This window comes from Rutilus rutilus, assembly GCF_951802725.1.
Source record: "Rutilus rutilus genome assembly, chromosome: 13".
In the NCBI taxonomy this organism is placed as follows: domain Eukaryota; kingdom Metazoa; phylum Chordata; class Actinopteri; order Cypriniformes; family Leuciscidae; genus Rutilus; species Rutilus rutilus.
In genome coordinates, this window is record NC_140218.1 from 925001 (window position 1) to 938730 (window position 13730).

A 13730-nucleotide genomic window follows, 5' to 3' on the forward strand; every position below is an offset into this window, starting at 1 on the left:
TCTGTCTCACTCACGTGTCTCTCTCTTGTGTCTCTCTCTCCTGTCTCTCTCTCCTGTCTCATTCTGGTGTCTCACTCTCGTGCCTCTCTCTCCTGTCTCACTCTCTCCTGTTTCATTCTGGTGTCTCACTCTCGTGTCTCTCTCTCGTGTCTCTCTCTCTCCTCTCTCTCTCTCCTGTCTCTCTCTCCTGTCTCATTCTGGTGTCTCACTCTCGTGCCTCTCTCTCCTGTCTCACTCTCTCCTGTTTCATTCTGGTGTCTCACTCTCGTGTCTCTCTCTCCTCTCTCTCTCCTCTCTCTCTCTCCTGTCTCACTCTGGTGTCTCACTCTCGTGTCTCACTCTCGTGTCTCTCTCTCCTGTCTCTCTCTCTCCTGTCTCACTCTCCTGTCTCTCTCTCCTGTCTCACTCTGGTGTCTCACTCTCGTGTCTCACTCTCGTGTCTCTCTCTCCTGTCTCACTCTCCTGTCTCTCTCTCCTGTCTCTCTCTCCTGTCTCACTCTGGTGTCTCTCTCTCCTGTCTCTCTCTCCTGTCTCTCTCTCGTGTCTCTCTCTCGTGTCTCTCTCTCCTGTCTCATTCTGGTGTCTCACTCTCGTGCCTCTCTCTCCTGTCTCACTCTCTCCTGTCTCATTCTGGTGTCTCACTCTCGTGTCTCTCTCTCCTGTCTCTCTCTCTCCTGTCTCACTCTCCTGTCTCTCTCTCCTGTCTCACTCTGGTGTCTCACTCTCGTGTCTCACTCTCGTGTCTCTCTCTCCTGTCTCTCTCTCTCCTGTCTCACTCTCCTGTCTCTCTCTCCTGTCTCACTCTGGTGTCTCTCTCTCCTGTCTCACTCTCATGTCTCACTCTGGTGTCTCCTGTCTCTCTCTCCTGTCTCACTCTCTGTCTCACTTTGGTGTCTCTCTCTCCTGTCTCACTCTCCTGTCTCTCTCTCCTGTCTCACTCTCTCCTGTCTCTCTCTCTGTCTCTCGCCTGTCTCACTCTCTGTCTGTCTCTCTCTCTCTGTCTCTCTCCCGTCTCACTCTGGTGTCTCTCTCTCCTCAGCTGAACGACGGTCAGTTCACCGGGATCCAGCTGGTCGGGATGCTGCGTGGGATCGCATCAGGGATGAAGTATCTCTCGGAGATGAGCTTCGTGCACCGGGATCTGGCGGCCCGGAACATCCTGGTGAACAGTAACCTGGTGTGTAAGGTGTCCGACTTCGGCCTGTCCCGGTTCCTGACGGAGAACTCCTCGGACCCCACCTACACCAGCTCCCTGGTGAGCGCACACACGCACACACACACACACACACACACACACACACACACACACACACACTGAGTTTTTTTTTTTAATATGTTTATTGGGTGGTCAACCTGATTGACTGGTTTAGTGGCAGTAAGCACTTACTTTTGTGTTTAGAATAGAATTTTTGCAGAAAATTCACCTCTTCTTTTTTTTATTAAGATATCAAATGTTTTTTTGCCATTAGAATGGGCACTGGGCATAGTTGTGTGTGTTTGATCATTCTTGCATGTGACACTCTTCAGGTGTGTGTCAGAACTTCCTTGACTATTGCTAGAGTTGGGTATCGTTTGAATTTGAACAATTCCGATTCTGCTTATTGATTCTGATTCTTATCGATTCCTAATTTTGATTCCAATAAGGTTAAAAAAAACAGCTTATATATCATTTACTTTTAGTCTCATTTCAAAACATGTATGTATCTGATTATCATGAACAGAAATCATCAGGCTAAAGAACACTCACACAAGGAGCGTTTGCCTGGGGTTTAAAAACACCATAGAAGAACAACTAGCTGAACTAATATAAACTTCAGGCATTATTAAAGACAAACACTCAGTTATTAAACAAGAACAAATAAAAAATTAGCAATCGCAACAAATAGACACAACTGAACACAGATGTGACTGAAATAAACAGTTTTAAGAGTTTCAGGGGTTCAGGAACAGAAACTAAAATAACTTTATCAATAAAACATACATTACAAATATAGTTCCAGAAGTTATTCAGTGAAGAACGAGTGCACTTTCTCTCTGTCTTCTGTAGTTTGATCAGTGTTATTATAGAGCAGGAATATTAATATTAGTGTCAGGCCTGATAGCGCTCCGGCGCCACGCCGGATTTCCGGTGTACAGACGTGTCTGCGAGAAAAAAATTAAAAAATAAAAAATTTCAGTTTAGCGTTCGCGTGATCTGACAATTATCCAAAGATCTGAGAGGCGCTTTCACTAAACCACACCAGTAAGCCTACTTCAGCCAATCGGTAATAGGGTAGGGGCTGGTCTTGGGTTGTGGCCAATCAGATTGATACAGAAGTCACTCCACGTGCAAATTTGTTTGTTTTTCCCATACACTACGATTGTGTTTCCCTCACTGGCAGCGCGAAACGTAGCCAAAGTCATGGAGTGCAACTTTATGAAGCCAGGGGAAGACGCCAAACTTGTCGATAAAGGCATAAAGAATAAATGGTCTTGGATAGAGGTGGTGGGTAGAGACGAAGTTTCTGCACTTTGTGCGCAAGGAAAATATTATATGGAACTAGCGGGAAAAAAGTGCTGCCACGACGCGAGTTAGACCCTAGTCATCAAGCAGCTGTAGCTCGTGGCCTGATGTGAGGTCGCTCGCCAACAGGCCGTTCACATATCGCGTCTTTTGCGCGCTCAAGTTCATTCAAATGTAGGCGCGCGGTAAGCGGTAAGCGCGCTCATAATTGAAGCAACGCGCTCGTTTTTTTTCCAGGCGTTTTTCGGTGGTGGAAATCCATTAACCACTAAAACTTTTTTGTCATTGTGGAGAGCGCAGTGCATGGTTGCATAGCAGGGTAAGTCTGACCTAATTTTACTATTAATAATAAAAGATAAGCTAAAGTGCATTGTAAAGGTCAGTAATTTATCTTCTTTTTATAAAAATCATTTAAAGGCTGAAATATGTGAGGTTTATCTTTTTATAAACTTTTTTGTCAAAACTTTATTTGAAATTGTACATGTTAGTATATAACATGTTGCAAGACACTTTTAAAATCTGGCTATCATTAATGGTAGGCTATTATTTTAATGTAAACAAAAAGTGCATATTGATGCTTATTTTATTTGTTATTTGCTGGTTTTCGACATAAAACTTGGTGAATTGTTTTCATTGTGTAGTATTAGTACTTTTTGAATAGGATTCTGTGATAACCGTGATCATTTTTGTCACTATAATCATGAAATGAAATGTTCATGCCATTTCATCTCTAGTTATGATCAACTAAGTACAATTTTCTATAAAAAAAAAGTATATCTGATTCTGTTCTTTTCTCTGACACGCGTTGTTGGGTCTGGAAGGTTACTAATGTGATTGCTTTATCTGTAAATTAAATTAATGCTTTTTCAATGACTGAATTCATTGAAATAAAATTAATTCTTTGATTTGAATATTTTTTGGCAATTTTAAGTAGGTCTTAAATTTCAATCTTTATGGTCTTAAAATGTCTTAAAAAGGTCTTAAATTTGACTTACTGAAACCTGCTACTGTAATATAGGCTTGTATTGGGTTTGTTCATCTCATGTCTGAATGATGTCCATTTATATCCACAAAAGTCACCAGAATCTATCATTTAAGGGACTATTTATCAAAATGTTCTCCAAGGGGAGCACACCCCTGGATCCCGCTTGACAATTATGTTGATCAGGGCATATATCTTGGCTTAGGGGCCGCTTATCTCCCAGGGAAAAAAGTTCAGGCTCAGGATTTTTTTTCTACTATCACCCCTGTAGTGTTATTATAGAGACGACATGAAATGTTTATTTTATAACAAGTATCCGATTCCTGACCTCAATATTCGATTCCCAACCCCGACTTATTGCACTAACAACGCTTTTTAACATCAAACACGTTATTTTCTCATTCACGAATGTTTCTTTATCACACTAACGTGTCAATGTTCAGTAGTTCTGCAGGGTTTATTGGATTATTTTGCGGTTGAATGGCAGAAACACAGCCGTTTGTTTGTTGATTGGAGGATCTGTGACTGTGTGTTCCTCAGGGCGGGAAGATCCCCATCCGCTGGACGGCTCCTGAAGCCATCGCCTTCCGCAAGTTCACGTCCGCGTCAGACGTGTGGAGCTACGGCATCCTCATGTGGGAGGTGATGTCGTTCGGAGAGAGACCCTACTGGGACATGAGCAACCAGGACGTGAGTCCAGCACACACACACACACACACACACACACACACACACACACACACACACACACACACACTCACACGTAGAGCTCGTTTTCTCAGCTATTTCTACATTTAGTCCTGTGTCAAAAAATGTTTTATACTATTTAGTCAGCCTTGCCCTGTTTCCATTCAGTCAAGGTTTAGTCGACTCAAAGCCTGGGCATTTAGTCTAGTTAGTTAACTAGTTTAGTCTAGTTAAACTTTGTCATATTTTCGTCATGCTGCATAATGGTTACATTTATAATAGGCTAACGATTATCTTGCTTAAAATTATAATCACAGCAATTGTTGTCATTTGAGAAATGTATATTTCATCAGAATAAGTGTGTGGTTGCCAGATTGCAATTATTAAGTAAAACATCGTGTCCTTTTAACAGGAAAGCTCTGATTGGGGGATTTAAATCGCTGAAATCTGGCGACCGCATGACAGCTCGTAGCGGCTCGTTAAAGACAGTCTGTCATACAAGAACAAAGAGAGCTTTTAGTAATGCTTTTATTTTTTCACTACATTTGAGTCTCGTCTTCTTTCGTCAGCGATATTGCATGTTGATATAGTCAGAGTTATCATTTAATGGCGTGTGTGTCGTATTTTCATCATGGATTTCGTTAAACGAAATGAACACGGTTTACTCAACATTTGTAGTTTTCATTTTGCTTTTGGATGATATGATGTCGCTTCACACACATTTTTAAAGATATTGATTTTGAAATATATAGTAAATCAACGGATTTCACAAGTTTTTTTTTCTGATATTTTATTTCCGTTCAAGCTCACTGATTTAGTTGTGGAAATTTCCAGAATTTAGTGGAAGAATTTGTGATGTTTATAATTAGGATATTACTTCATTGTGATTTTTAGCAATCAGAATGACTGATTTTGAGGTGGTATATTGAATGAAACGTGTTTTGAACTGGTTTGCAGTTGATTGTGGCACAGCCTGTTTAATTAAAATAATCTGAGATATAATTATATAATTATATATACATGTGCAAATTTATCAGTCGAAATAACTTTTTGGACCTTAGCCATATTTCTAACTTGCAGTCAGACGTGACACTCCACAACCCTCGCCAGTTCAGACGTGTCATGTGTTCTAGCTCTAGCACACCTGGTGCTGCTAATGAAGCCCTTGATTAATGAGACAACACTGTTTCCAGTTGAGCTGTTTCAATTACTTTTGTTTGATTTGTTCACTGCAAACAGCTGAACGTCTGTAAATGTTGCCAATAAACCTGATTTGCAGTGGGGGTTGAATAATTTCTATTGCAACTATAATAATATATAACTGTGTGTGTGTATATATATATATATAGAGAGAGAGAGATTTGTATTTGTTTTGTATAGACATTATTTTTAAAAACTTTGTTTGGAGAGCGGTTAATGCTGAAGGTGTGTGATGTTGTGCAGGTGATCAACGCCATCGAGCAGGACTACCGGCTCCCTGCTCCCCCAGAATGCCCTGCTTCTCTGCACCAGCTGATGCTGGACTGCTGGCAGAAGGAGAGATCGTCTCGCCCGCGCTTCTGTGCCATCGTCTCTGCACTCGACCGACTGATCCGACACCCAGCCTCACTCAAGATCACCGCACGCATCCCCGACGGGTGAGAGAGTGTGTGTGTGTGTGTGTGTGTGTGTGTGTGTGTGTGTGTGTGTGTGTGTGTGCTTCTGTGCCATCGTCTCTGCACTCGACTGACTGATCCGACACCCAGCCTCACTCAAGATCACCGCACGCATCCCCGACGGGTGAGAGAGTGTGTGTGTGTGTGTGTGTGTGTGTGTGTGTGTGTGTTTCTGTGCCATCGTCTCTGCACTCGACCGACTGATCCGACACCCAGCCTCACTCAAGATCACCGCACGCATCCCCGACGGGTGAGAGTGTGTGTGTGTGTGTGTGTGTGTGTGTGTGTGTGTGTGTGTGTGTGTGTGTGTGCGCTTCTGTGCCATCGTCTCTGCACTCGACCGACTGATCCGACACCCAGCCTCACTCAAGATCACCGCACGCATCCCCGACGGGTGAGAGAGTGTGTGTGTGTGTGTGTGTGTGTGTGTGTGCTTCTGTGCCATCGTCTCTGCACTCGACCGACTGATCCGACACCCAGCCTCACTCAAGATCACCGCACGCATCCCCGACGGGTGAGAGTGTGTGTGTGTCAAGTCGAGTCTCTTGACAGCGCTTTAACAGTATAGACCGCCTCACAGCAGCTTTACAGTGATAACAGGAGATTACAGTAACAGAGATTAGGCTTTACAGCAGATCTAGAATAAAGTTATTGTCCAGATAAAGTTAGTTTTGATTGATTCACTTCCGTTGTAAAGATCATTAGTGATTAACTTAGCGGCCGCTAACATTTATAATACATTGCAATACCGCCGTCGCGCATCACGTGTTCAGTCTACAGGTATGCGTGTTTGAAGATATGTGCGCAGGCGTGTAGTGCTTCCCTACAAACCCTCAACAAGCTAACCCTAACGCCGCCTTCACACTGGCAGCTGAAATCAGCTCCGATACGGCTTCCAAACGACCGGAAGTCATTCATTTCCTATGGAGATTCGCAGACCGCATGCGAATGGGTCCGAACCGGGTCCGAACGAGTGCGGTGCGAAAACAAGCGTGTCCGTCGGTCATCCGGATACCTCTTGCGAAAGGCTTCGGGCGGTTCCTATCCGACAAATCCAGCGGAAGTTAGCGTTGCTATGGTACTGATAAACAAACCTGGATTCTTACGTTTTCATAAAATAAATAATGATTTTATAACTTTTTTATAACTTTTTTATAACGATATACCCCCATATACCCCTATATACCCCCATATACCCCTATATACCCCCATATACCCCTATATACCCCCATATACCCCCATTTACCCCCATATACCCCCATATACCCCTATATACCCCCATATACCCCTATATACCCCCATATACCCCCATATACCCCTATATACCCCGATATACCCCTATATACCCCCATATACCCCCATATACCCCCATATACCCCCATATACCCCTATATACCCCCATATACCCCCATATACCCCTATATACCCCTATATACCCCCATATACCCCTATATACCCCCATATACCCCTATATACCCCCATATACCCCCATATACCCCTATATACCCCGATATACCCCTATATACCCCCATATACCCCCATATACCCCTATATACCCCCATATACCCCTATATACCCCCATATACCCCCATATACCCCTATATACCCCCATATACCCCCATATACCCCTATATACCCCCATATACCCCCATATACCCCCATATACCCCTATATACCCCCATATACCCCTATATACCCCCATATACCCCTATATACCCCCATATACCACTATATCACATTTAGCCGACCTGACATGTCAGCATCCTGGGCAACGGTTTAGCCAGTCTCTGCTTCCTGACCTGAGCCCCAGTCCATGATGAGCTCTAAGACTATGTGCCATATTACTAAAGAGCAGCAGTGTGTGTGTGTGTGTGTGTGTGTGTGTGTGTGTGTGTGTGTGTGTGTGTGTGTGTGTGTGTGTGTGTGTGTGTGTGTGTGACAGGAAGTGTTTGGGTGGGAGGCTGAAATGGAAGTTAATCACCTTCACTGCTGCATCCTGCACTTTCCATTCCAAATCATCCGTACACACACAGTTCCTTTACTTCAAGCACACACTCTTGTGTAACGTGTGTCTCTCTCTCTCTCACACACACACACACACACACACACACACACACACACACACACTCATGTGTAACCTGTCTCTCTCTCAGGCTGTCTCACCCTCTGCTGGATCAGCGTGCTCCTCCTCTCTCTCTCTCTCTCTCTCTCTCTCTCTCTCTCTCTCTCTCTCTCTCTCTCACACACACACACACACACACACACACACACACACACACACACACTCATGTGTAACCTGTCTCTCTCTCAGGCTGTCTCACCCTCTGCTGGATCAGCGTGCTCCTCCTCTCTCTCTCTGCAGTTCAGTGGGCGAGTGGCTCCGGGCCATAAAGATGGAGAGATACGAGTCCGGGTTCCTGCAGGCCGGATTCACCTCCATCGAGCTCATCTCACACATCTGCACTGAGTGAGTCACACACACACACACGTGCGTGCGATGACAGAGAACGCGCACATCATACTTGTGTGTGTCCAGTCAATATTTCTAATGCGCTTTATACAACACAGAATGTACTAAAACAGAACTCTAACTAAAACTTAATAGGTGACACATTATGCCCCTTTTCACCAGATGTAATATAAATCTCTGGCGTCCCCAGAGTGTGTGTGTGAGATTTCAGCTCAAAATACCAGATCATTTATTATAGCTTGTCAAATTTGCCCCTTTTTGGGTGTGAGCAAAAACGCGCTTTTTGTGTGTGTCCCTTTAAATGCAAATGAGCTTTAGCTCCGCCTCCGTCCAGAAGAGGGCGGCAATAACAGAACAGGCCAATCTCACTCATCCAGAATCCCAGAATAACCAGTAGCGAGTGCAGCCTTACGGAGAGACTCAGGAAGAGTTTCTGAATGTTAGTGGAGACATTTGTGTAGTTGTTGTGGAGTTACATTGATCATCTCATCATCATGTTGAACTTCTCCACAAGTGTCCACAGTTCCTGAGGTCTTTATAAGACAGCAGTGACATGTTCTGGTCAATAGTGTTCAGTGCTCGTCTGTGCTCAACCACAGAACAGTTTCAGGCTCTGCTGGATCTTTATCATTGCGTTAGAACTGGTCTCTGTCGGCGCTTGTGGAACCAAATGTCGCTGGTGTGTGTAAACGTGCAGATTAAGGGCCAGTAATATTATAATAAGATCCTCTTCCTACAACAGAAGGAGAGCGGAATCTGATTGGCTGATTTAGACATGCTTTCAGAGAAAGGCTCACAGAACACAGTCACTGGGTTTCACTTTACATGTTTTCTGTGTTGGTAGAAGCACTGGATTACAGCACTGACACACGGAGAAAGGCAGATTTTCCTGATATGTCCCCTTTAATATTACAATTAAACTAAAAATATAAACATATAAACCTAATTTGAAATATGAACAGAATCAGTGATCTGTGTTGTTGTTTGTTCAGGGATCTTCTGCGGATCGGCGTGACTTTAGCGGGACACCAGAAGAAGATCCTGTCCAGCGCCCAAACGCTCCAAATCCACAGCGGATCCCTGCGATACTGACGCTTCCCAGAATCCCCTGCTTCTGCTCTTACGGACCAGTCCGTCCACGACCCATCGACCAATCACTGTGGAGTGTCACAGAACCAGCCAATCAGAGAGAGTCTCTGGGTCTTATTCTCTTAGTTTGATACGGACTGATGGATTTTTCCCGCTGGTCTCAGGACCGTCTCACTCTCGTGAAGAGAGTTTCTTCTACAGGACACACGGGACGTTGGAATATGACGTGTCACTGTTGCCGTGCATTATGGGAGTTTAATCGGATCTTCACATTGAAGGTTCATTATAATTATTATTTTTATTATAATGTGAGATTATTTTGTAATGATTTTGTACGTATCAAAACAGCACAAATAATGAACGAATGTTTGTTTAGCCAAAGTACTGTGGGAGCTGTCAATCAAACTGATTGTAAACCGTGTGACCAATCACATTAAAGACTCATGCTGGCCCCTCCCACCGAGAGCTATTCAAGTCTGTTTTGTTGGTTTTATTGCACGTCCAGCATTATTACAGGCTCTTGAAGACCAGCACTCGTGAAGTATTTACACCATGAAACATCAGTAATAAACAGACCAACAATCTTAAAAAGAGCTTGTATGATTTAAAACATCAGTGTTCAGTTATCATCAACTAAAACTGTAGAACATTTAATTACTTGAAATTAACTGAAATAAAAAAAGACACTTGAGCTTCCAAGGCAACATTTTCACATAATTTTCATTGTTTATATTTGACTCAATAAACTAAAACTTAATAAAAACTGTATGGAAATATAATAAAAACGAATAAAAATTACAATAAAACAATGAATTACTAAAACTTTAAAATTACAATGAGAACAGAAAATGTGAACTAGAGAGCAAATTTAACCGCCTGGTGCTGCTTGCGAATTGGTCACGAATGACTGAGTGTGTTTGTGTGTGTGCGTGTGTGCGTGTGTGTGTGTGTGTGTGTGTGTGTTAAGTGAGGCGTGTCAGTCTGTCTCTGTTCACGCTACTAAATTCTTCTTCATTTGATAAGACAAACACAGTTTGTGTGTAATTCAGGATAATCAGATTGTGAAGTGTGTGTGTGTTTGTACGGGTCTGATAAGTGACGTGTGTGTCTTCTAGAGAACTGAATAACCGTTACAGAGATTTTTGGACTTAGCGACAGTTTTTAAAGTCGTGAAGTAGCGACAGATCTTTTCTTCTGTATTGTGTTGAATATCCGAGTGAAACGGATTATTGTAAAAGAAAATATATAGGGCGGGACTTCTGTGCATCGATTATGGATTAGCATGCATTTAGAAAATAAATGGTGAATTTTCATTTCATGCCGATTTAAAACCCTCTATATGTTGCGGGTCAATTTGAGCCACTTTCGATTTTTAAAATGCTTGAACATTTTGTTAAATTATTTATGTCTTCTTGACATTTAGGGTCATGAATGTGCATGCAAATCTTTGACACGCATGTGTTATGGAAAGGTGGTAAAAATTTTGGTTAAATTTATTGTGTTTGGGGTCAAATTAAGCCCCACTGGTTTCCATGCAATTCACCAAAATGAACACTCTGAAAAACAGCCAGTCAGAAAACCTTCATAGTAGCTTGTCAAAACTAAAATAGGAAGTGCACAAGAATTTAAGACTTGTTTCTGAATGACAGATCTAGTGATGACATGTAGATGGAGAAGAGAAGCGGTCCCAGCACTGAGCCCTGAGGCACTCCAGTAGCTAGATGATAACAGTGATGGGAAAATCCATGTTTCTGAGTGACAGATCTAGTGATGACATGTAGATGGAGAAGAGAAGTGGTCCCAGCACTGAGCCCTGAGGCACTCCAGTAGCTAGATGATAACAGTGATGGGAAAACCATGTTTCTGAATGACAGATCTAGTGATGACATGTAGATGGAGAAGAGAAGTCGTCCCAGCACTGAGCCCTGAGGCACTCCAGTAGCTAGATGATAACAGTGATGGGAAAACCATGTTTCTGAATGACAGATCTAGTGATGACATGTAGATGGAGAAGAGAAGTCGTCCCAGCACTGAGCCCTGAGGCACACCAGTAGCTAGATGATAACAGTGATGGGAAAACCATGTTTCTGAATGACAGATCTAGTGATGACATGTAGATGGAGAAGAGAAGTCGTCCCAGCACTGAGCCCTGAGGCACTCCAGTAGCTAGATGATAACAGTGATGGGAAAACCATGTTTCTGAATGACAGATCTAGTGATGACATGTAGATGGAGAAGAGAAGTCGTCCCAGCACTGAGCCCTGAGGCACTCCAGTAGCTAGATGATAACAGTGATGGGAAAACCATGTTTCTGAATGACAGATCTAGTGATGACATGTAGATGGAGAAGAGAAGCGGTCCCAGCACTGAGCCCTGAGGCACTCCAGTAGCTAGATGATAACAGTGATGGGAAAAAACATGTTTCTGAATGACAGATCTAGTGATGACATGTAGATGGAGAAGAGAAGCGGTCCCAGAACTGAGCCCTGAGGCACTCCAGTAGCTAGATGATAACAGTGATGGGAAAAAACATGTTTCTGAATGACAGATCTAGTGATGACATGTAGATGGAGAAGAGAAGTCGTCCCAGCACTGAGCCCTGAGGCACTCCAGTAGCTAGATGATAACAGTGATGGGAAAAAACATGTTTCTGAATGACAGATCTAGTGATGACATGTAGATGGAGAAGAGAAGCGGTCCCAGCACTGAGCCCTGAGGCACTCCAGTAGCTAGATGATAACAGTGATGGGAAAAAACATGTTTCTGAATGACAGATCTAGTGATGACATGTAGATGGAGAAGAGAAGTGGTCCCAGCACTGAGCCCTGATGCACTCCAGTAGCTAGATGATAACAGTGATGGGAAAAAACATGTTTCTGAATGACAGATCTAGTGATGACATGTAGATGGAGAAGAGAAGCGGTCCCAGCACTGAGCCCTGAGGCACTCCAGTAGCTAGATGATAACAGTGATGGGGAAAACCATGTTTCTGAATGACAGATCTAGTGATGACATGTAGATGGAGAAGAGAAGCGGTCCCAGCACTGAGCCCTGAGGCACTCCAGTAGCTAGATGATAACAGTGATGGGGAAAACCATGTTTCTGAATGACAGATCCTAGTGATGACATGTAGATGGAGAAGAGAAGTGGTCCCAGCACTGAGTCCTGAGGCACTCCAGTAGCTAGATGATAACAGTGATGGGAAAAAACATGTTTCTGAATGACAGATCTAGTGATGACATGTAGATGGAGAAGAGAAGCGGTCCCAGCACTGAGCCCTGAGGCACTCCAGTAGCTAGATGATAACAGTGATGGGAAAAACATGTTTCTGAATGACAGATCTAGTGATGACATGTAGATGGAGAAGAGAAGTGGTCCCAGCACTGAGCCCTGAGGCACTCCAGTAGCTAGATGATAACAGTGATGGGAAAAACATGTTTCTGAATGACAGATCTAGTGATGACATGTAGATGGAGAAGAGAAGCGGTCCCAGCACTGAGCCCTGAGGCACTCCAGTAGCTAGATGATAACAGTGATGTGATAAACCATGTTTCTGAATGACAGATCTAGTGATGACATGTAGATGGAGAAGAGTAGCGGTCCCAGCACTGAGCCCTGAGGCACTCCAGTAGCTAGATGATAACAGTGATGGGAAAAACATGTTTCTGAATGACAGATCTAGTGATGACATGTAGATGGAGAAGAGAAGCGGTCCCAGCACTGAGCCCTGAGGCACTCCAGTAGCTAGATGATAACAGTGATGGGAAAAACATGTTTCTGAATGACAGATCTAGTGATGACATGTAGATGGAGAAGAGTAGCGGTCCCAGCACTGAGCCCTGAGGCACTCCAGTAGCTAGATGATAACAGTGATGGGAAAAACATGTTTCTGAATGACAGATCTAGTGATGACATGTAGATGGAGAAGAGAAGCGGTCCCAGCACTGAGCCCTGAGGCACTCCAGTAGCTAGATGATAACAGTGATGGGAAAAACATGTTTCTGAATGACAGATCTAGTGATGACATGTAGATGGAGAAGAGAAGCGGTCCCAGCACTGAGCCCTGAGGCACTCCAGTAGCTAGATGATAACAGTGATGGGAAAAACATGTTTCTGAATGACAGATCTAGTGATGACATGTAGATGGAGAAGAGAAGCGGTCCCAGCACTGAGCCCTGAGGCACTCCAGTAGCTAGATGATAACAGTGATGGGAAAAACATGTTTCTGAATGACAGATCTAGTGTTGACATGTAGATGGAGAAGAGAAGCGGTCCCAGCACTGAGCCCTGAGGCACTCCAGTAGCTAGATGATAACAGTGATGGGAAAAACATGTTTCTGAATG

General features: G+C 43.5%; 1 protein-coding gene across 1 annotated transcript in view; it reads left to right on the forward strand.

Moving 5' to 3' along the window:
- The window catches only part of ephb4b (eph receptor B4b), a 39872-nt gene extending 30027 nt beyond the window's left edge, over positions 1–9845 (forward strand). Inside the window, 7 exon segments of the mRNA XM_084428449.1 lie at positions 1040–1255; positions 4026–4175; positions 5616–5809; positions 7981–8006; positions 8164–8167; positions 8169–8294; positions 9290–9845. Of these exon segments, the coding sequence (XP_084284575.1) occupies positions 1040–1255; positions 4026–4175; positions 5616–5809; positions 7981–8006; positions 8164–8167; positions 8169–8294; positions 9290–9389 (816 nt within the window). The 3' untranslated portion in view covers positions 9390–9845.
- The last annotated feature ends 3885 nt before the right edge of the window (positions 9846–13730 follow it).